This window comes from Mesoplodon mirus, assembly GCF_964341445.2.
Source record: "Mesoplodon mirus genome assembly, chromosome: 9".
Classification (NCBI taxonomy): domain Eukaryota; kingdom Metazoa; phylum Chordata; class Mammalia; order Artiodactyla; family Ziphiidae; genus Mesoplodon; species Mesoplodon mirus.
In genome coordinates, this window is record NC_138985.1 from 14,862,426 (window position 1) to 14,886,658 (window position 24,233).

Below are 24,233 nucleotides of genomic sequence, written 5' to 3' on the forward strand. Positions count from 1 at the left end.
AAGTTCACATTTTTCTTAATCTCCAAACTGCCATTTCATAACTTTTGTAGATTATAGAAATTCTTTTCAATTAATTCTATGAAAATATGACATTGCTGATGTATCAGTCTCATTGTGTGCAATTTTGGCTAAGTTTTAAATATTCAATACAACAAATTTCTAGGATGTCTAGAGAAGGAAGAATGACATGATGAATATATTTAACATAAATAAATAAAAATGTGGCATTAAACTTGATTTTTTAGATAGGAAATCAAAACCAAAAACAGTGCTCAAAGCCTTACCAGCTTACAATCTAATTTTAGACAGTTGTATATTTATCAAAGAGTGGAAACTTGATTAAATGTTGTTTCTTAATTTTAAATTAAATTGTTAAAAATTTTAATTGCTAAATTCAGATAAGTAAATTTTCCCAACCAGGAAAGCTAAACCCATGTGAGATGCAGACTTAAAAATCTTAGAATATGTATTCCCAGATCAGAAATAGGGTTAACACACTAAATGATAAAATTATGAATTAACAATGCCATTATATTTATCCAATTAAAGTTTAACAATATTGACATTCATATTTGGTACTCACAGGGTAAAACACACCAACTGTAGTAGGAACTGGGTATGGAATCAAGTTCAAGAATGGATCCTTATAGCCCCATAATAGTTCTTTCAAAGTTCTTTTTTGAAACATAGAAGAGTTTGATTTTTTGATAAAGATATTGACTATTGTTTGAACAAATGCGCTTGGATAGAGATGGGGCACAGCCTATAAAAAAAAAATCACTGTTTAAGACACCAATAGCCATATCATATTTTTAAGAAGAAATGGATAAATAGCACAATTAAGTTTAATAAACCAACTTTCAACTGTCTCTTTAAAATTACTGCCAAATCTTTCCAGGACTAAAAGTGTAATGTTTCTTCATCTCTCAATGATTACTTTTCTCTGTCTCAGTGTGAGCCACAGGAAGAAGATTTCAAAGTTAAATCCTACTTCTTTAAAATGATACACTTTAAGTGGTCTTCTCAATTCAGTTGATTATTCTATGTCTTGTCATCTTTCCAAATGACCGTAATTCAAAATAATGCCAAATGAACACATTTTCATAAAAATGACAAAACAAATAATATCTAATGATAGTTCTAATCATGAGATTAATTACAGAGGATTCTAGAGTATTTCAAAACCAGTAATTTTGCTGTTTGTCTACTCACTGCTACAGCCAGATTGAGAACAGTGAAAGTGTCATTCTCGGTTCCAACTGATAGTGAGGGTTCAAAGATGGCACCATTGGGCTGCAGGAAAGAGACTGTGTGGGTCTCGGAGTCCCACATTATATTTTCCTTGGCTAGATAACGAACTCTGAAAAAATAAAGGAAATAAAATTCAAAATAATTGTTGCAAGTGAACATTAAGTCTCATATGCCGTTCATTCATACAACAAATAATTTCTGAGTGCATGGACTATATCAGAAATTAGGCTAAACAAGTAGGTTAAAATGATATATAAGCAAATGCTGAGTTTCTAGCAAATCAGAGTAGGCAGGGAAGGGTGGGTGGGGAGATGTCTTAGAGGTGCAGAGCAGGGGAGAAGGAGTACGTGTTATTATAGGAGTTTACACAGAGTCTGTGGGAAAACACACAACAGGTACAAACCCAGGATGGGATGGTTATGGGGGGATAATGGACAAGACACAATTCTACATAAATGGTCTGAATGACAAGGAGAAGTTTAGTTAGGTAAAATAGGGTAGAAAATAGCATGTAGAAGATTAAGGAGTAAGAACATGGTGTAATTTTAGATATGCAAACATTTTTTTTTAACATCTGTATCGGAGTATAATTGCTTTACAATGGTGTCTTAGTTTCTGCTTTATAAGTCAGAAAGAAAAACAAATACCGTATGCTAACACATATATCTGCAAACATTTTATTATGATTGGTTTACAGAGTAAGAGTAAGGAGAGTGGTGGAAATAAAGCCACTAGAATAAACAAGATCTCAAACACAAAAGGGTTGTGTCCTGTACTCAGATATTTAACTTTTTATCCTGAGGGTCCGGAGGAAGACAGCAGAGAGGTTTAAGGAAGGGAACAGTAAAAGCACGTTTTCTTATATTAGAAAGACTGTTCAAAGTGCACAGCCTTTCCAGCACTGTTTTTTTCATAATTTCCAGTATTTTAATGAGAAGGATAACTAATGGAATATAATTTCCACTTAAGAGATCATTCCCCTCCATCTCTGCCTTATACATTGTATACTTATTAGCTCTAAGCTCCTGGCTCTAAAATCTCTAGGCAAAGTACCAACTACTTCTTAGGAATGTGGTGAAGGGTTACATTATGGAAAAAAAAAATCTTTTGCAAGTACAAGATATTTACTGAGATGAAATAGGGTAGACATTGCATTATCATATATTTGAAGGCCTATTATTTGAGGCTACAGTAGTTATCTATTACCTAACTAAGATAAAGACTGAAAAAAACATGGGACTGAAATGTATAAAACATAACAAACCAAAAAAGCCACACATTTCAATCAGGTACAATACCTGTAGGGTAGGTATTATGAGTGTTTTTTTATTCCCAATCACAGTGCCTGGTACTTGGTAAGTTCTCAACAAAAAATTTTGAATGAATAAATTAATTAATACCTCACATTAATATCTCAAAAGAGAATTCAAAAAAGATAGAAATATATTTTAGTTTTAATATAATTTCTTCAAAGCTTTATTGTTTACTTTTCTCTGAGTACTGTAGACATACAATAATATAAAAATCTGAAACACCAGCCAGGACAGTCTATTAATAGTCAATTACTATTTTCTCTTAGATAATTGTATTTTAAACTTATATTACATATTATTAACATTTAAAATTAAAATGCTCTAATTTTCAGGAACATTTATGTGTATATAATAATTGAGATAACAGCAAAATAATTGTGACCCAATTCTAGTTTACTTAGTTGTACTTACAATACTGTACCAGTAGATGGCAATCACTAAGAGAAAAAAATACTTTAAACTGAGGCCTGTGTTTAGAATGTACTTTTAAAAAGAGAACATAATCACTGAATTTTTGGTTTAAAAATTAGAGTATAAGGAATTTCCTGGCAGTCCAGTGGTTAGGACCCCACGCTTCCATTGTCGGGGGCATGGGTTCTATCCGTGGTTGCAGAACTAAGATCCTGCATGCCGTGCAGGGTGTAGCCAAAAGAAAAAAAAAGAATATATACAGGTTTTAGAAAGTTTTTTTTTTTGTTAATTTTTATTGGGGCAAAGTTGATTTACAATGTTGTGTTAGTTGCAGGTGTACAGCAAAGTGAATTAGTTATACGTATACATATATCCAATCTTTTTTATTTCTTTTTCCGTTATAGGCCATTACAGAGTATTGGGTAGAGTTCCCTGTGCTATACAGTAGGTCCTTATTAGTTATCTGTTTTATATATAGTAGCGTGTATATGTCAATCCCAATTACCCAATTTATCCCTTCCCCCCCACCCCTTACCCCCTGGTAACCATAAGTCTGTTTTCTACGTCTGTGACTCTATTTCTGTTTTGTAGATAAGTTCATTTTTACCCTTTTTACAGATTCCACATATAAGTGATATCATATGATATTTGTCTTTCTGTGTCTGACTTCACTCAGTATGACAATCTCTAGGTCCATCCATGTTTCTGCAAGTGGCATTATTTCATTTTTTTATGGGTGAGTAATATTCAATTGTATATCTGTACCATATCTTCTTTATCCATTCCTCTGTTGATGGACATTTAGGTTGCTTCCATGTCCAAGCTATTGTAAATAGTGCTGCAGTGAACACTGGGGTGCACGTATCTTTTTGAATTATGGTTTTCTCCAGATATATGCCCAGGAGTGGGATTGCTGGATCATATGGTAGCTCTATTTTTAGTTTTTAAAGGACCCTCCATACTGTTCTCCATAGTGGCTGTACCAATTTACATTCCCACCAACAGTGTAGGAGGGTTCCCTTTTTTCCACACCCTCTCTAACATTTATTGTTTGTAGATTTCTTGATGGTGGCCAATCTGACAGGTGTGAGGCAATACCTCATTGTAGTTTTGATTTCCATTCCTCTAATTATTAGTGATGTTGGGTGTCTTTTCATGTACGTTTTAGCCATTTGTATGTCTTCTTTGGAGAAATGTCTATTTATATCTTCTGCCCATTTTTGGACTGGGTTGTTGTTGTTTTTTTTTTTTAACTGAGCTGCATGAGCTGTTTGTATATTTTGGAGATTAATCCCTGTTGGTTGCTTCATTTGCAAATATTTTTTTCCCATTCTGAAGGTTGTCTTTTCATTTTGTTTATGGTTTCCTTTGTTGTGCAAAAAGTTTTTAAGTTTAATTAGGTCCCATTTGTTTATTTTTGTTTTCACTATTCTAGGAGGTGGATCAAAAAAAGATATTGCTGCAATTTATGTCAAAGAGTATTCTGCCTATGTTTTCCTCTAAGAGTTTTATAGTTTCTGGCCTTATATTTAGGTCTTTAATTCATTTTGAGTTTATTTTTTTTATGGTGTTAGAGAGTGTTCTAATTTCATTTGCTTACATGTAGCTGTCCAGTTTTCCCAACACCACTTATTGAAGAGACTGTCTTTTCTTCATTGTATATCCTTGTCTCCTTTGTCATAGATTAGGTGACCATAGGTCAGTGGGTTTATCTCTGGACTTTCTATCCTGTTCCATTGATCTATATTTCTATTTTGGTGCCAGTACCATACAGTTTTGATTACTGTAACTTTGTAGTATAGTATGAAGTCAGGGAGCCTGATTCCTCCAGCTCCATTTCTCTTTCTCAAGATTGCTTTGGCTATTCAAGGTCTTTAGTGTTGCCATACAAATTGTAAAATTTGTATTAGTAAGGTCAAAGGGAGGAATCTGCCTCAGATTTTGCTTTCTATGTACTCCTGCCAAAGCAAAGTAATTAAAAAAAAAAAGACTTATGTTGGATCTGAGAATATTCAGAAGGAGTTACTGGGTCTTCATAGAGATGGTGTAGGTTGGAATAATAATAATTAAGATCTCTATCCAGTTAATTTCATGCTTTGACCCATGTCACACCTTGTCAAATTTCATCAAGCTCACGTTAGCAGCCATTCTGTTTAAGGAGGGACATCCTCCTCCACTTCCAATTTCAACTGAGTTCAGGGTGTAATTGATGGGGAGGCAGGTTCACCTCAACACATGGAAGACTCTGAAATTATTAACTTTTTCTGAAAGGTGACCAGTTGTTTTCCCATCATTTAAGGCAGCCAAGCAGACACTAAGGACTCTGTTTTGTTGACATCATGAGAAAAGATGACTCACAGTTGATCATAAATCCCTTTAACATTGTTATATAAATAGGAGTTTATTGTTTACATACTTTAGCTGCAAATCTAACTTCTCTTCTCCAATTCTCCCCATATTGCTTTTCCAAGTAAATCAATCATATCTAACCCATCCCCTTTCATCCCTTAGAGAGATAGGGAATAAAGAATAAAATTTATATTAACTGTCACCTATCAGAACAGGACTAGCACAGGATTCAATATTATGTTTATGTTTTCTGATACTCCAATTAATATCTTTAAAAGTAAAAACATAACCCCTTCCAAACAAATAAAAAATTAAACAAAAAACTTGATCAGTTCTCAAATTCTAACAAATATTCTCTTTTCTCACACATACTAAGTTCTCTCAGAGTATGGTATTTATTTATTGACTGATTAACATTTACTCTATTGTGTTGTATAAAGTACCTATGTAATGCAAGCATATACTGTCCTAAAATATCCATATTTCAAAATAACATGTGGTGTAGCCACAGTCTCTGCAGAAGCACTGTGAGTAACCTGTGCCTTTACACTTTACAATCCATTTATGGCTGCTGTGAAAAGTGTGATAACAGATGAAGAAAAAAAAATAAAGCTAAGTATGAAGGCACTTTTCCAAACATACACAGCTTACAATGGAACGCCAATGGAATAAGTCAAATGAGCACATTTGATGTAGTATCTCTAAAATGTAAACTCTTCAATAAAAAGCCAAAGGCACGTAAAAATATATTTTAACTTTAAAATAACTTACAGTAATACTTTACCTGTGTCTTACCAACATGTTGCTGACAGTCAAAATTTCAGAATATAGATATAATATATAGGGATATATAAGAGCTACAAGCAAATCTCCGAAATCCATCAAGTGGTTCAAATGTGAAAACAGAAAAAAATTTTAACAATGGAGAATTTGCTATGGTGAAATCTAACAATATAATATAGAAAGGAGTCTAGAAAAAATGCTTAGGTGTTAAACAAATTTTGACTTCCTCTTGCTCAGAAAATGCCAAAGTACTGTAAAGGTCCTTAATGTGACTGGCACAGCCCTTCATAGCTAGATAGTGCCAATCCTGGCCAAGCCAGATTTCTGACCTGTCTGGAAGCAAAAAAAATGTGAGCTGTACATCATCAATGCCCTCCAAAAATGGGTTCTGACTCTCTTCCTCTCTTTGTCAGGATAGTTTTTTTTTTTTTTTTTAACTGTTTTTGCAAACAGGGCATAACAGGTAAAAAATATTTTGTTGGAACGTTATTCTAGAAAACCCATCATGTAATGGCAAATATAGTCAGTGAATCTTTCTCTTTGACTGTGGTTAGTTTTGTTTTGATTTTTGAAACCTTTTACCCCAAAGGAAAAGAGCCAGAGATGTACTGTTAGTTATTTTTATCCGTGACCTTCAGCACATCATCCAGAAATGAAGGCCCAAGATCGAGCTGCAGGAAGAGGAGGGAACCCAGTGAGATCAGAGAGGGACTCCTCTGATTTTTAGTCTTTTCCTTGACGAGCTCACACCAGGCGGGATGGTCAAACATATTCTTGGCTGCCCAGTAGGGGTACAGTTTGGAGAGGCTGGCAGAGTGGCGGGACTGGGATGGGGACCCACCAGAGCCCCCATGAAACGTCCCCCTGATAGACCATACTGTTCTCCTCCATGACCCGCTCACAGCTAAGCCAGGGCAGCTTTCCCGGACCAAAGGACTCCTGTTTGGAATCTAATGTCACCGTTGACAATAAGGGCAACATGAGTGCTTGGGACTCTCCAAGAGTCGGGAGGGAGACGATGTTTTTGAGCACCAGGGTGAGCGTTTCTGTGAACATGGAGTCGGTGGTGCCGCTGGCCCTGAAGAACTCCATACACCCAGGGAACTGGCCCATGCGTGCTTTCTCCTGGTTTCCAGGTAGAAGATCAGAGTTCCCCTGAAGAAAGGAAATGTCTCCAAAGACATCGTGCTGGCCATCCTTGACCATGTGAATGGTGTGGCAGAAGTCTCCAAGGGGAGGACTGATCATATCGGGAGACAAGATGCTCCTCCGTTTAACTTTCTTTCCTTTCTTATTATTGGCAGCTTTCAGGTAAATTAGGGTCTTGGCTGCTCTTCTGGAGTCGGAGAATGTCGATTTCGCAAAAACGGCCACTTTCTTTCCGGATGTTATTTTCCCCCAGTATCCTTTTTTTTTTTTTTTTTTTTTTTTCGGTACGCGGGCCTCTCACTGCTGTGGCCTCTCCCATTGTGGAGCACAGGCTCCGGACGCGCAGGCTCAGAGGCCATGGCTCACGGGCCTAGCCGCTCCGCGGCATGTGGGATCTTCCCAGACCGGGGCACGAACCCGCGTCTACTGCATCGGCAGGCGGTCTCTCAACCACTGCGCCACCAGGGAAGCCCCCCCCCCCAGTATCCTTTTTTGATAGGAACTGTCACATCATTTTTCTCAAGCAGCCGCAGAAGTGGCTCTGAAAGGAGGCGGAGGTGTAGGAGACCTTCTTGGACTTTAACAGCCGACTGGGGCTCTCTGGAGAGCCGGCTACATCCTCCAATCCCTGGCACAGCATAGAGAAACCAGCGGTCCCAAGGATCCCAGCTGCTGCGGGATCCACACAGGTGGATGTGCGGGACCCACACCTCCCGAGGGCGCACTCAGCTCCTGCCCATCACACGCATATCCAGCCAGGTCAGCCAGCGCCTGCTCAGAGCATTATCTGTGCAGAGGCTGTGTGAAGGCTCCCAGGGCCGGGGTCTCCGGGCTCGTCCCCAGCTGCTTGGCCCCCGCAGCTGCGCTCCCTGCCCTCTCAGGCCAGGATAGGCATATTTAAACAACCGTGCTTAGATCCTTATTTGGTCATGTGGGAATTCTAGATTTTCATAGGTACACATCGTAGCTACAACTTTTTTTTGGACCAAGATAATACTCACATAGTGTTTTGATAATAACATAAGAACTATAGACCATGAAAAAATAAAAATATTTTCCAAGGTGAGAGGTTTTTTTTTTTTTTTTTTTTTTTTTTTTTGGTAACAGTGAAAACCAAGCCGTCTTTGACAGAGTCGTGAATAGTCACAGATGTGCCTGGAGACAGGAGACGTGGGAATAATTACTAGGTCAGAATAGGCACCCAGGCGCTCGGCATGCGTGCTTATGCTCACAGGCATGCTCATGTGCTGCGGTAGCAGGCATCACCCTCCCAACTACTGTTATTTCATTATATTTGAGTGTGAGTTGTCAATCTAGATATATATTAATGAATGGAGAGGAAAGAAATTATATAATTATAGACCATCTGAAACAGATAAAAAGTAAAACTATGAATTAGAAGAAATCATTACAAATATGAAATTTTGTGATAATATTTGATCATGGCATATAACTAGTTGTAATTATTCTTGAGGAAAAATCACACATTTTTATAACAAATCACACAGCAGGACTTAACTCTGTTCCCATATGGGCACCATAAGTCTATTTCTAATCCTTGGTTAAGTTTAGTGTCTTTAGCACCTCAGTCTCTTTTTTTCTTACTTTAATAGTTAGAAAAGACACATAGTCTATAACTTAGATAGGAGAAAATGGACACAAAAATCTAAGACCTACCAGTCCCTAGGTATGTGTGAACTTGGTAAATCACTTCATATCCCCTGGAATGAGTTTTCAAAATTTACAAAATGAAAGGTTCTGGCTAATTATTTCCCCCTAGTGCTAATGTCTAAGACTTTATTCAAAAGTGTGTTAAACTATTAGGAGTGTAGATAAAGGTATAGCTTATTCAGTCTCAGTACTGGAGAAAATATAAGAATGAAACTACTGGATGAATAAAAATACCCTTAAGACCTGGAAAATAGTTTGAATAGAAATCCTTAGCAGTATTGTAATTAGGTAAAATCAGTTTAATGTTGTTCTCAAATTTGAGTGTGTATTGAAATCCCCCAGAGTACTTGTAAAACTCATTACTGGGGTCTAAACCAAGAGTCTCTGATTCATTTGGTCTAAGGTGGGGCCTGAGAATTTGCATTTCTACTTAGCTCCCAGGAGATGCTGATGTGGCTGGTTCAGGAGCCACCCTTGGAGAACCACTCATATAACCTACACTTTCAATTTTAGGATCTCAAAGTGCTCTGGTTTTAAAACTTTGATAGATGGTTTTTTATTTAGCATGCATATTTTAGACTTGTTTTTTAAATTCTATTTATTATTATTATTTTTTAATATTTATTTTATATTGGAGCATAGCTGATTAACAATGTGTTAGTTTCAGGTGTACAGCAAAGCGATTGATATATATATGTATATATATACATATATAAATATATATTTACATATATATGTATATATATATGTAAATATATATATTTACACACACATATTCACACGTGTATCTATTCTTTTTCAAATTCTTTTCCCATTTAGGTTATTACATAGTATTGAACAGAGTTCCCTGTGCTGTACAGTAGGTCCTTGTTTATTTTAAATATAGCAGTGTGGATTGATTGGGAGTTTGGGATTGACATGTACACACTGCTAGAGTTGTTGAAAATATATGCCACAAGTGTAAAGCACATGTAACTTCTTAAATGTAGAACAGTTAATTGATGCTGGTAAATTCATAATAAAATATATATTTCTTATCATCATTAAATCCTTAGATTAGGGTTTTATATAGGCAGAAACAGACTATTTCAATGTTATGTTAATGGCAAGAAAATAATAAGTACATTTCAATACAATGGCAGTTGTCAAGGGGAAGCTTTTTCAGAAACACAAATGGTCAAGGAAAGAATGCCACTTTTTGGGGGGACTCGCTCACCTGTACGTGTAAGGACCTCTTTGCTTAACTTTAATTTTGCTGCTGTTAACTGCCACCTCCTCTGGATTCTGTACATCAAAGATCCAAACCTGTCTGTAAACTTCTGCGCCTGTTTTAACCCAATTTTTAAAAGCAATTGTACCTTCTTCAAGGACAGCTTCCTATGAAAAAGAAAACAAGTTTGTGTTATTGACTTGTAGTCAATATGGGCACTTGTGGGAGTTTAAAACCTTTAGTTAGTCAGCGAAAGCAATAAGCTCAAGTACGTTGCTCATGAGAACCTTTGCAGCCTGTTACACGCTTGCAACAGAAATGTTTTCAACACGTTATGAGACCAGTCTCTTTTAGTTAACCTTTTACAAAGAGAATCAGCGTGTAATATTGTAGACATGTCTGTCGATTGTAAGGCCAGCCGTTGGCAAGCGTTAGAGTGACCCTATGGCAATATTGCGACAGTTCGTAACACAATTTATTAAGCAAATTTTATTAAACTTTTTCCAAAAGATTCTTATCAGATCAAACATTAACCTCTCCTCTGCCTTCAGTGAGTTAGACTGAGGAGGCAAAACAGAAAAACTGAGAGAAAAATATAGTGGTATTGGAAGCTTTTTTCATTTTCTTCAAATCTTGGCCACTTCCAGGGAAGATGATCACTTAACATTTGTCAAACTCCCCTTCAAAACCCCGCTCAATGAGGCTTTCCTAACTCTCAGTACATTTGCAGAAATCTATTAGTACGTGTTTCCAAAAATTACAACGGATTGTAATTCGTTACTATTACTGTCTGATTCGTTACTATTAGGTTACTACATTTTAGATAAAAGAATGAAAAGGGGACATGTCCTATTATTCTTTTGTGAAATCCACTAAAAATCTTTGATGCTCCTTGTAGTAAAGATAGATACACCGGAAAAATACCAATGACAGAATCAGAAAGCCCTACATTAGAAATTGGCTCCTGTGCTTTAGGAGTTGGGACTGAGTAGAAAATCACCAGATCCCTTGGGTCAATTTCAGTATCTGTAAAAGGAGGGAATTATAGATGGTCTCGTGGTTTCCTTCCAAGGCTTTCACTCTCTGAGCAGGAAGCCTCTGAAGCTCTAGTAGCTAATGCAGACAAAGGTGACTTTGTAGCAGGCAGTGTTTCCAAATAAGTACCTTGGGAGGAATGCCCAGGTGTAAAGTTCCAACTTACCTTAGTGCTAGAGGAAGAGGGAGAAAAGTATTTCACACAGAATGAGCTTAACAGGACCCATGAATACAGAGACAGTCTGATCTGTTCGTTTCCTTCACCTGCATTCATAGAATGATGGATCAGGAAAGGACAGTGAACATTAGCACATTTTCTAGGAGAGCATGCTGAGGCTCTGAGAAACCAGGTGTCTGGCCCACGGGTAACTGAGGCAAATACCTAGAAGTAGAATCATGACGAGGATCCTAGTCTCTGACCCTTAGGCTTGTCCTCTTTTACACCGTGTTTTTACTATTTTTTGTTCCTGTCACCTCTGCACTTAGTTGGTAGAAGTCAAATTAAGTTTCATATCTTCAGGAAACTTTACTTATTACTTAATGCAGAGAATAAGGGAATTCCTTAGAGAAGAACAGGGCATTGGATATAATGCCATTACAAAATCCTGTGCTGTTGCAATCCTTTTACACTGGGTACATTGGAGCTGCTAAAGTGATGTTAGACCTTACTTTTTTACAACTAATTATCCTTAAAAAATGCTTTATTGCTCCTAAAAATCTTATTTCCATAGTAAGCTGAAAATTAAGACAATATTGCACATAGATAAAGTATTATGACTGTTCCTCTAAATGTAAAGGTGTTTATGAGGGTGTTGAAGCTGAAATCTATACTGAAGTTGAAATCTGTGTTAATTTACCCATTTCCAGAAAACACACGAACCTACACATTATTACTCTCACACTATTGATATAAGAATCTTAAGGACTGATATAATATCAATTGTTTATCATGTACCTCTCAAGGCACATATTTTATTTCAGTTCTTAATAAAAGGAACTCTATAAGTACTTAAAGAATTGAAAAGGGACTGTGACAGAATGTACTTGGCAGGACAGAAAACTTCCTCGTTCTAATGGTTATGCATTTAATATCAAAAGACATTGTAAGCATATCATGTCTTTTTTCTAAAGGCCATGAATCACTTTGCCTTATTTGTTCATCTGGAGATATTTTTTCAACTGGGAAAGCTGAAATGCAAAGAGTTGAAATGAATGCATTGAATTATCAGATATTAGAGTTAGGGTCATCTAATTCCATCCGTTTTTTAGAGGTAGAAGTGGGTCCTACAGAAAACAGATGTCCGATTCAATATTGTATGACTATTTAGTAGTAGATAATGGAAAATCAGGTATTTTACTACAATTTTGTGTGGTTTGCATAACACCATGATTTGTTCACAAAGAAAAAAATATTGAAACAGAACAGGAATGCATTTCTTCTGATCCTAACACTACTATATGTACTAGAAAATTGTATAGACCTCAGTGACTACTAAGATTATTTTATCATCAGTTCCTCTAATTTTAAAAGGAGCAAAAGTTTTTATGTCCTTTGTGAATTTAAGAGGCCTTGATTTTAAATTGACTTTGGACTATCTAGTCTATTTTGCAAATCTTTTGCTAAATTTGAAGTACAAAGGTGTTAATTATGTGTATAGAAAAAGTAATATAATTTAAGATCCTCGCACTTGGCTGATTCAGCCCTAGTAATGACTGGATTCCAGCCTGATGACTCTCACATGGCTTGATCTCCAGCTGAGTTGAAAGACATTTACCTTGAAACTTCTACATTTGCTACATTTTGTTTACCTTGAAACTTCTATTTTGCTACATTTGCTAATTTGAAAGCAGACGTTTGGAAGACTAATAACTTCTATCTAGTCACATGGTCATTTGATTATTGCTGTTACAGGAAAACAGTACTCATCCAATGACTGGCAACTTTATTATAACTATTAAAATGTCCTTGATATCTTCCTATGCATGAAGTATGTAGAGCACATATGTCAAAAATATATTGTCCCATTTCTCAAGGCTCTTATAGTGTACCAGGAGACAGAATTATGTGTAGCATATTTTAATCTATGAGTTGATTTCCTTACCCTACTTCCAGCCTGACCAAGTCCATTGGCTTCTTTACTCAAAGCCTAGAGTGAAGTGGTTAACAATGAAACAAGATGCTATGAGTTTGATCCCCAGTCTGGTCACGTGCTAACCATTTAAACTTGGGCAAGTTATTTAATTTTTTGTACCTCAGTTTCCTTACCTGTAAAATGGGGTAATAATAATATTAAGTTGAACTATACAAAATTAGTATTTTTCAAAGTCAAAATAAGTAGAACATGGCATAATTAAATATTTATCCTCATGGGTTGTTATAAGATTTATTAAACGTCAGCATTTAGAAGAGTGTTAGCACATAGCAAGCATTCAATAAACATTGGCTACTGTTATACAAATCCTATCCACCCCTTAGAAGGAGAATTCTCATCTCACTTGCTTCCCATCTTGCTTTAACTACTTTGCTCTTAGCATTACTGTCTAAACCAGTTATGTGGCAATAACATGTAAAATCCTGTAACACTTCCTTTTCTGCTATTTAATTATTTATATATTTATTCTCCATCCAGTGAAATCAAAATTTCCTTAAAAAGCAGAAACATACTGAAAATAGTTTCATCTTCTCCACTCACTACCAAAATATGTTCTATTTGGGACCAATTACAAGCAGTTTCCACATCCAAAAATGTTCTAATATATGTATGCATTATGCACATGCATGTGTGTACAGGCTGAGAGAAAGAAATCTTTAATTTGTTTCTTGGTGTTTTGCAGTTAATATCATAGGGAAATTAAATTAAAATTTATTTTAAATTACCTATGTTATACAGTATTCACTAAGCATTTATCAAGTGATATGAACAATGTCAAGGTGACAAATTATCCTTTGTAAATAGTGGCAAAACTTCGTCCTTTTTCTGAAGTCCTTTGGTAGTTTCTACTTTCCACATACATGGCAGCTCATGCCATTGACTTTTAGTCTGTCTAGCAAGATTGCATAAACCTGCTGGCCCAGACAAATCTACTAGGAATCATAGTCTAAAATGCTGGTAAAAAAAAAAATAGTTTTCAGCTATAACACGTAAAAACCATGAAGTCCTTAAAAAACATCCCTTGGAAATAAACAGTAAAGAAATATGAATACATATATATATGTGTGTGTGTGTGTGTGTGTGTGAAGTAAACTCTATGGACTATTTTAGGCCATTTCAAATGCTGGAGTCTGGGGGCCATCTTTTAGAATTGAAAGCTATCGTAGAGTACCAAATCTATACTTTAAAAATTAGATAACATCATAAGATGATTTTCTGATCTGTTAAAATTGAGCACTTTCATTCTTCTTTTTTTTTTTAAATGGTGTTTGTATGCAGGTAATAACTTTCCCAATTTGGTATTAGTCCATTAAATGAAACAAGTAATCTGCAATGATTTCAATGGTAAACAAAAACTGACCTGTACTAAAACTTGAATATATTTGTAAAATAACAGCATTAACTTAAATGCTCTTGAGGTAGGGGTAAGACACTTGGCTCACTGGGTTTACACATAATTCAGAGATGTGACTCCTACTGTTGACCACTTTTTCTGTCTTTTTGTCTCCACATTCAGACTCTCTAGAAAGTGAACCTATTAGTTTTATCTGTAATCTCTATAGTAATGATCAAATCTCTCTGAGCACTGACCTTTTTTTTTTTTTTTTTTTTTTGGTGGTACGCGGGCCTCTCACTGTTGTGGCCTCCGCCATTGCGGAGCACAGGCTCCGGATGCACAGGCTCAGTGGCCATGGCTCACGGGCCCAGCCACTCCATAGCATGTGGAATCTTCCTGGACCAGGGCACAAACCCGTGTCCCCTGCATCGACAGGTGGACTCTCAACCACTGCGCCACCAGAGAAGCCCTGAGCACTGACCTTTGAAATACATACTGATGTTCATATCAAATCACTTCTAAAACCTCTGTCTTTTATTCTTCTAAGGAATACATCTCCTTCAGTAACTCAACTGGTTATCTTACAGTTTGCAGATTTCACTCCTCTCCCTATTTAGTCCTTTTATTCCATTGTATCCTATCACCCATCAGTTCTATGTACTCCACCACACTAGACCAGAGTACCTTTTATTATGTGCAGACTGTGCAATAATCTTATTAAAAGGGAGTCTTAAATGACACGAAAAAGAAAGCTGGAAAAAGAAAAACATATGGAGGCTATATAATGTACTTCTAAACAGCCAATGGATCACTGAAGAAATCAAAGAGGAAATCAAAAATTACCTAGAGACAAATGAAAGTGAAAAGGAAAGAGATCATAAAGATAAGAGCAGAAATAAATGAAATGGATACAAAAAGAAGATAAACATCAACAAAACTAGAAACTAGTTCTTGGAAAAGATAAATAAAATTGATAAACCTTTAGCCAGACTCATTAGAAGAAAAAGAGAAATGGCCCAAATAATAAAATTAGAAATGAAAAAGAAGTTACAACTAACACCACAGAAATGCAAAAAATAAGAGACTGCTGTGAACAACTGTGTGCCAATAAAATGGACAACATAGACCAAGAAATGGATAAATTCTTAGAAAGGTACATTCTTCCAAGACTGAACCAGGAAGAAGTAGAAAATATGAACAGACCAATTACCAGTAATGAAATTGAATCAGTAATTTTAAAACTCCCAAGAAGAGAAGTCCAGGACCAGATGGCTTTACAGGTGAATTCTACTAAACGTTTAGAGAATAATTGACACCTATCCTTCTCAAACTATTCCAAAACATTTCGGAGGAAGGAGTATTTCCAAACTCATTCTATGAGGTCAGCATCACCCTGATACCAGAAGCAGACAAAAATATTACAAAAAAAAGATAATTAAAGGCCAATATCTCTGATGAACATAGATTCAAAAATCCTCAAGAAAATATTAGCAAACCAAATCCAACAATACATTAAAGGGTTCATATATTATGATCAAGTGGGATTTATTCCAGGGATGGAAGTATTTTTCAACATCTGCAAATCAGTCAGTGGGATACACCACATTAACAAATTGAAGAATAAAAAACCATATGATCATCTCAATAGATGCAGAAAAAGTTTTTGTTAAAATTATACATCCATTTATGAGAAAAACTCTCTAGAAACTGGGCACAGAGAGAACATACCTCAACATAATAAAGGTCATACATGACAACCCACAGCTAACATCATACTCAATGGTGAAAAGTTGAAAGCATTTTCTCTAAAGATCAGGAATAAGATAAGAACGCACACTCATGTCACTTTTATTCAACATAGTTTTGGAAGTCCTAACCACACCAATCAGAGAAGAAAAAGAAATAAAAGGAATCCAAATTGGAAAGGAAGAAGTAAAGCTGTCACTGTTTGCAGATGACATGATATTATATGTAGGAAATCTTCAGTACAACACAAGAAAAGTACAAGAGCCCATCAGTGAATTCAGTAAAGTTGCAGGATACAAAACTAATATAAAAGAATCTGTTGCATTTCTATACACTAACAATGAACTATTGGAATGGGAAATTAAGGAAACAATCCCATTTACCATGATACCAAAAAGAATAAAATACCAAAATAAACCTACCTAAGGAAGTAAAAGACCTATACTTGCAGAAATGTAAGACACTGGTGAAAGAAGTTGAATATGACACAAGCGGCTGGAAAGATACACTGCATCCTTCGGTTGGAAGAATTAATATTATTAAATTACCATACTACCCAAGGAAATCTACAGGTTCAATGCAATCCCTATCAAAATATCAATGACATTTTTCACAGAACTAGAACAAATAATTTTAAAATTTGTGTGGAAACACAAAAGACACCAAATAGTTAAAACAATTTTGAGAAAGAAGAACAGTGCCAGAGGAATCAAGCTCCCTGAGTTTACACTATAAAACAAAGTGACAGTAATATACTGGCACAAAAATAGACACATAGGTCAATGGAGCAGAATAGAGGGCCCAGAAATAACTACACCCTATGGTCATTTAATCATCAACAAAGGAGGCAAGAATATACAATGGAGAAAAGACCGTCTCTTCAGCAAGTCGTGCTGGGAAAGCCGGACAGCCTCATGTAAATCAGTGAAATTAGAACACTCTCTCACACCATATGCAAAAATAAACTCAAAATGGATTAAAGTCTTAAATGTAAAACTATATGTCATAAAACTCCTAGAGGAAAACATAGGCAGAACACTCTTTGACATAAATTGCAGCAATATTTTTTGGGTCTGTCTCCAAAGGCAAAGGAAATAAAAGCAAAAATAAATAAATGGGACCTAGTTAAACCTAAAACCTTTTCCACAGTAAAGGAAACCATACACAAAAAAGACAACCTACTGAATGGGAGAAACTATTTGTAAATGACATGACTGCCAATAATGGGTTAATATCAACAATATATAAACATCTCATACAACTCAATACACATACACACACACAAAAAAACAACTTTTAAAATAGGCAGAAGAACTGAACAGACATTTTTTCAAAGAGGAAATGCAGATGGCCAACAGCCACATGAGAATATGCTCAAAATTGCTAATCATCAGGAAAATTCAGATCAAAACCACAATGAGGTATCACCTCACACATGTCAGAATGGCTATTATCAAAAAGAACACAAATAACAAATGTTGGTGAGGATGTAGAGAGAAGGGAACCCCTTGTACACTGTTGGTGAGAATGTAAATTGGTGCCCCCACTGTGGAGAAGAGTATGGAGGTTCCTCAAAAAGCTAAAAATAGAACTACCATATGACCCAGCAGCTTCACTCCTGGGTATATGTCCAAAAAAACAAAAACACTAATTTGAAAAGATACATGCACCCCAATGATCATAGCTGCATTATTTACAATTGCCAAGGTATGGAAGCAACCTAAGTGTCCATCAACAGGTGAATGGATAAAGATGCGTTGGTATATATACACAATGCAATACAACTCAGCCATAAAAAAAAAAATGAAATTTTGCCATTTGAAGCAACATGGATGGACGTGGAGGGTATTATGCTAAGTGAAATTAATCAAACAAAGAAAATACTGTATGATATGACTTAGAGTGGAATCTAAAAAATACAACAAACTAGTGAATAAAACACAAAAAAAGCAGACTCACAGATATAGAGAACAAACTAGTGGTTACCAGTAAGGAGAGAGGAGGAAGAAGGGGCAATATAGGGGTGGGGGGACAATGGTTATTATGGGATTATATGAAATCCTGTGTGTGAAACTTTTGAAATGTGTAAAGTACAACAGAATTTAAAGAATATTTCTCTCAATAAAAAATGGTATATTGTATGCAAAAAAAAAAGCATATCAACATACTATTTGGACATAACTAAAAGCAATTATTTCTATTAATCTGCATACCTAATATGGTTTTTTATCAAAATTTGGATATTTAGACTTAAGATGACAGTGCATTCATATAGAATATACATCATGCTTTGACCATTTCTCTATCATGTAGAGTTTCAATTGTTCATTATGACCTTTGTGTCGAAGACACAAAATTGCCAGTTACAATGAAATATAAAACAGGCACCCTAAGCCAAAACGGGATGGAAGGTAGAATGAATCAGGATGACAAGAAATATTCTTGAAATTACTTGTACCTTTTTAATTGTCTTCTCAATAAGCATGTCTCCAACTGGCATTAGAATACCTCCAAACACAGCCAGGACTGCACCAATGACCGTACCGGCGATGAGCCCGCAGTTTCGATCGCAGCCCATTTTTCTTGCTCAGGGGGACAGCTAAGGTTCAGCACCTGCTTCTTTCAAACTCTCAGGTCTGATTAATGTGGTTCCCAGGAGGTCTGGTTCTATCATTAGAAGGAGATCATAAAGCAGAAACTTAAATACCAGTAGAAAAAGATCAAAGTAAACATGCAACTGAAACAGATCATTTTGCCAGTTATAAATAAACAGGTGCTTTTTTTAATATACAAAACTTTCTAGGTTTTTTCCTTTCTTGATTTGAACTACCTACCAGTGGTAGAAGTAATAAATATTGTCACATAGAGCATTTCTTTAAAATTCTCCTCTTTTAAATTTTCTTTCTATGGATGATTAACACACTGAAATACTAACTAAGGAGAATATGCTTACTGTACTCTCACCCCCTGCCTACCTTCCATCAGCCTGGGACACTTACGGGCATCTTTATCCTCTATCTGGCTTCTCCACTCAAACACAACCATCTGTCTGCACCCTACCTGGAGTTCTCCTGCAAGCTGAATGTGGGTGGACTGATGTCTTTTCCATCCAAATGCTAAGCAAATACAGTGACAGATGTTTTCTTTACTATTCCTTTTTCACAAATAGAAAGGTAGGGATTTTATAGGAAATGATCTGATGAGTCTATGAAGAAATCAATTTTTCTAATCATTTATAAGCTATCTCTTAAAACAGAAAAGCATGAGTAAGTTGGGAAAATAATACTAGAATGGTCTCTAATATCATCAAAATTATAAGCACCATTAAAAGAAAGTTCCACTGTCAGGAATATTGAGTTCATGCCTGAATTCTTTCTTATGCACAGTGTTGAAAACATTGAAATATTTTAAAGAAGAGTATTTTCAATTTAATTTTTAATAACTGACTTTTAGATAGTTGGGAGGAAAAAAGATTTGAAGAAAATATGTAAGGTAGAGGATAACTAGATTCTGTCACAGCATTGGTTTCTTACTAGTCTCAAATGAATTTTTTAACATATTCAAGTGCAATATTGTTCATTTTGTCATGGGCAGCTGACTCATGCCAATTCTGTTAAAATATGTAGATTGTGTCAGTATGTATTTCACCTAGTCAGTCTTATCTTTGGTGTCTTCATATAATATATGCTCCTTTCATAAAGATTGAAAGAAAACTCTTAGTGGAATTGGTAGATCCTTTTGTAACAAAGTTAGTAAGAATTTGCTATTCTAGTATTCAAAACCCTGTTCATTTGAGATATTTTGTTTGCAACAGCATTTTTTTAAATGGGGTTGACCTGACATTGATAAATGGAATGTGCTTTGTATTTATAAAAAATTATTTCCTGCTTCAAAATGCCCCTGGCAAAGGAAAACAAAAATGCCAACAGAATGGAGGCTACAGACAGAAAAGACACACAAACAATATTTTTGTCATCCTCGTGACTATAATAATAAAAATTATATTTTGTTATGGTCTCAGTTTTTCTCTCCATAGCTTTGTAGTGGTAGAAATACCTCTCTGATGATTTTACTAGTGTTTCTCTCCACTTGAGGAACCATTTAATTCTTTTAAAGTCTTGATATTAATTAATACTTTAAGAAAATAAGGAAAGTTAGGTTTTCCCCCAAATGAATAACAAAATTATAACCATTTTCATGGCAATATTTTTTATACAGCAGGTTCTTATTAGTCATCAATTTTATACACATCAGTGTATACATGTCAATCTCAATCGTCCAATTCAGCACACCACCATCCCCACCCCACTGTGGCTTTCCCCCCCTTGGTGTCCATACGTTTGTTCTCTATATCTGTGTCTCAACTTGTGCCCTGCAAACCAGTTTATCTGTACCATTTTTCTAGGTTCCACATACATGTGTTAATATACAATATTTGTTTTTCTCCTTCTGACATACTTCACTCTGTATGACAGTCTCTAGATCCATCCACGTCTCAAAAAATGACTCAACTTTCTTCCTTTTTATGGCTGAGTAATATTCCATTGTATATATGTACCACAACTTCTTTATCCATTCATCTGTCAGTGGGCATTTAGGTTGCTTCCATGACCTGGCTATTGTAAATAGTGCTGCAATGAACATTGGGGTGCATGTGTCTTTTTGAATTATGGTTTTCTCTGGAATATGTCCAGTAATGGGATGGCTGGATCATATGGTAATTCTATTTTTCATTTTTTAAAGAACCTCCATACTGTTCTCCATAGTGGCTATATCAATTTACATTGCCACCAACAGTTCAAGAGGGTTCCCTTTTCTCCACACCCTCTCCAGCATTTGTTGTTTGTAGATTTTCTGATGATGCCCATTCTAACTGGTGTGAGGTGATACCTCATTGTAGTTTTGATTTGCATTTCTCTAATTATTAGTAATGTTGAGCAGCTTTTCATATGCTTCTTGGCAATCTGTATGTCTTCTTTGGAGAAATGTCTATGTAGGTCTTCTGCCCATTTTTTGATTGGGCTGTTTGTTTCTTTATCTTGAGCTGCACGAGCTGTTTATATATTTTGGACATTAATCCTTTGTTGATTTCTTTGCAAATATTTTATCCAATTCTGAGGGTTGTATTTTCATCTTGCTTATGGTTTCCTTTGCTGTGCAAAACCTTTGAAGTTTCATTAAGTCCCATTCGTTTATTTTTGTTTTTATTTCCAGTACTCTAGGAGGTGGATCAAAAAGATCTTGCTGTGCTTTACGTCAAAGAGTGTTCTTCCTATGTTTTCCTCTAAGAGATTTATAGTGCCTAGTCTTACATTTAGGTCTGTAATTCATTTTGAGTTTATTTTTGTGTATGGCATTAGGCAGTGTTCTAATTTCATTCTTTTACATGTACCTGTCCAGTTTTCCCAGCACCATTTATTGAACAGACTGTCTTTTCTCCATTGTATATCTTTACCTCCTTTGTCATAGATTAGTTGACCATAGGTGTGTGGGGTTATCTCTGGGCTTTCTATCTTGTTCCATTGATCGATGTTTCTGTTTTTGTGCCAGTACCATACTGTCTTGATTACTGTAGCTTTGTAGTATAGTCTGAAGTCAGGGAGTCTGATTCCTCCAGCTCCGTTTATTTCCCTCAAGACTGCTAAGGCTATTTGGGGTCTTTTGTGTCTCCATACAAATTTTAAGATTATTTTTTCTAGTTCCATAAATAATGCCATTGGTAAGTTGATAGGGATTGCATTGAATCTGTAGATTGCTTTGGGTAATATAGTCATTTTCACAATATTGATTCTTCCAATCCAAGAACATGGTGTATCTCTCCACTTGTTTGTATCATCTTTAATTTCTTTCATCAGTGTCTTATAGATTTCTGCATTCAGATCTTTTTTCTCCCTATGTAGGTTTATTCCTAGATATTTTATTCTTTTTGTTGCAATGGTAAATGGGAGTGTTTCCTTAATTTCTCTTTCAGATTTTTCATCATTAGTGTATAGGAATGCAAGAGATTTCCGTGCATTAATTTTGTATCCTGCAACTTTACCAAATTCATTGATTAGCTCTAGTAGTTTTCTGGTGGCCTTTATAGGATTCTCTATGTATAGTATCATGTCATCTGCAAACAGTGACAGTCTTATTTCTTCTTTTCCAATTTGTATTCCTTTTATTTCTTTTTCTCTTCTGATTGCCATGGCTAGGACTTCCAAGACTATGTTGAATAATAGTGGTGAGAGTGGACATCCTTGTCTTGTTCCTGATCTTAGAGGAAATGCTTTCAGTTTTTCCCCATTGAGAATGATGTTTGCTGTGGGTTTGTCGTATATGGCCTTTATTATGTTGAGGTAGGCGCCCTCTATGTCCACTTTCTGGAGAGTTTTTTTTATCATAAATGGGTGTTGAATTTTGTCAAAAGCTTTTTCTGCATCTACTGAGATGATCCTATGGTTTTCATTCTTCAATTTGTTAATATGATGTATCAGATTGATTGATTTGTGTATATTGATGAATCCTCACATCCCTGGGATAAATCTCACTTGATCATGGTATATGATCCTTTTAGTGTGTTGTTGGATTCTGTTTGCTAGTATTTTGTTGAGGATCTTTGCATCTATATTCTTCAGTGATACTGGTCTGTAATTTTCTTTTTTTTTTTTTTAGTTTCTTTGTCTTGTTTTGGTATCAGGGTGATGGTGGCCTCATAGAATGAGTTTGGGAGTGTTCCTTCATCTGCAGTTTTTTCAAAGAGTTTGAGAAGGATGGGTGTTAGCTCTTCTCTAAATGTTTGATAGAATTCACCTGTGAAGCCATCTGGTCCTGGACTTTTGTTTGTTGGCAGATTTTTAATCATAGTTTCAATGTCATTACTTGTGATTGGTCTGTTCATATTTTCTATTTCTTCTTGGTTCAGTCTTGGAAGGTTATACCTTTCTAAGAATTTGTCCATTTCTTCCAGGTTGTCCATTTTATTGGCATAGAGTTGCTTGTAGCAGTCTCTTAGGATGCTTTGTATTTCAGTGGTGTCTGTTGTAACTTCTCCTTTTTCATTTCTAATTTTATTGATTTGAGTTCTCTCCTTCTTTTTCTTGATGTGTCTGGCTAATGGTTTATCAATTTTGTTTATCTTCTCAAAGAACCAGGTTTTCATTTCATTGATGTGTGCTATGTTTTCTTTGTTTCTATTTCATTTATTTCTGCTGTAATCTTTATTATTTCTTTCCTTCTGCTAACTTTGGGTTTTGTTTGTTCTTCCTTCTCTAGTTCCTTGAGGTGTAAGGTTAGATTTTTAATTTGAGGTATTTCTTGTTTCTTGAGATAGGCTTGTATAGCTATAAATTTCCCTCTTAGAACTGCTTTTGCTGCATCCCATAGGTTTTGCATTGTCATGTTTTCATTTTCATTTTTTCTGTAGGTTTTTTTTATTTCCTCTTTGATTTCTTCAGTGATCTCTTGGTTATTTAGTAACATATTGTTTAGCCTCCATGTGTTTGTGTTTTTTACGTGTTTTTCCCTGTAATTGATTTCTAATCTCATAGAATTGTGGTCAGAAAAGATGCTGGATATGATTTCCATTTTCTTAAATTTACTGGGGCTTGATTTGTGACACAAGATGTGATCTATCCAGGAGAACGTTCCGTGCGTACCGGAAAAGCAAGTGTAATCTGCTGTTTTTGGATGGAATGTCCTATAAATATCAATTAAATCTATCTGGTCTATTGTGTCATTTAAAGCTTCTGTTTCCTTATTTATTTTCATTTTGGATGATCTGTCCATTGGTGTAAGTGAGGTGTTAAAGTCCCCCACTATTATTGTGTTACTGTCGATTTCCTCTT

General features: G+C 35.6%; 1 protein-coding gene and 1 pseudogene across 2 annotated transcripts in view; both read right to left on the minus strand.

Moving 5' to 3' along the window:
• The window catches only part of LOC309809995 (platelet glycoprotein 4-like), a 44,562-nt gene extending 25,525 nt beyond the window's left edge, over positions 1–19,037 (minus strand). Inside the window, exons 1-4 of the mRNA XM_082631637.1 lie at positions 18,866–19,037; positions 10,144–10,304; positions 1,213–1,360; positions 584–763 (exon numbers count right to left, since the gene is read on the minus strand). Of these exons, the coding sequence (XP_082487763.1) occupies positions 584–763; positions 1,213–1,360; positions 10,144–10,304; positions 18,866–18,985 (609 nt within the window). The 5' untranslated portion in view covers positions 18,986–19,037. The remainder of the gene's footprint in view (positions 1–583; positions 764–1,212; positions 1,361–10,143; positions 10,305–18,865) is intronic.
• LOC309810734 (cdc42 effector protein 3-like) lies at positions 6,719–7,553 on the minus strand (annotated as a pseudogene). The gene has a single exon. The product of its transcript is annotated as a cdc42 effector protein 3-like (transcript).
• Positions 19,038–24,233: the final 5,196 nt, after the last annotated feature.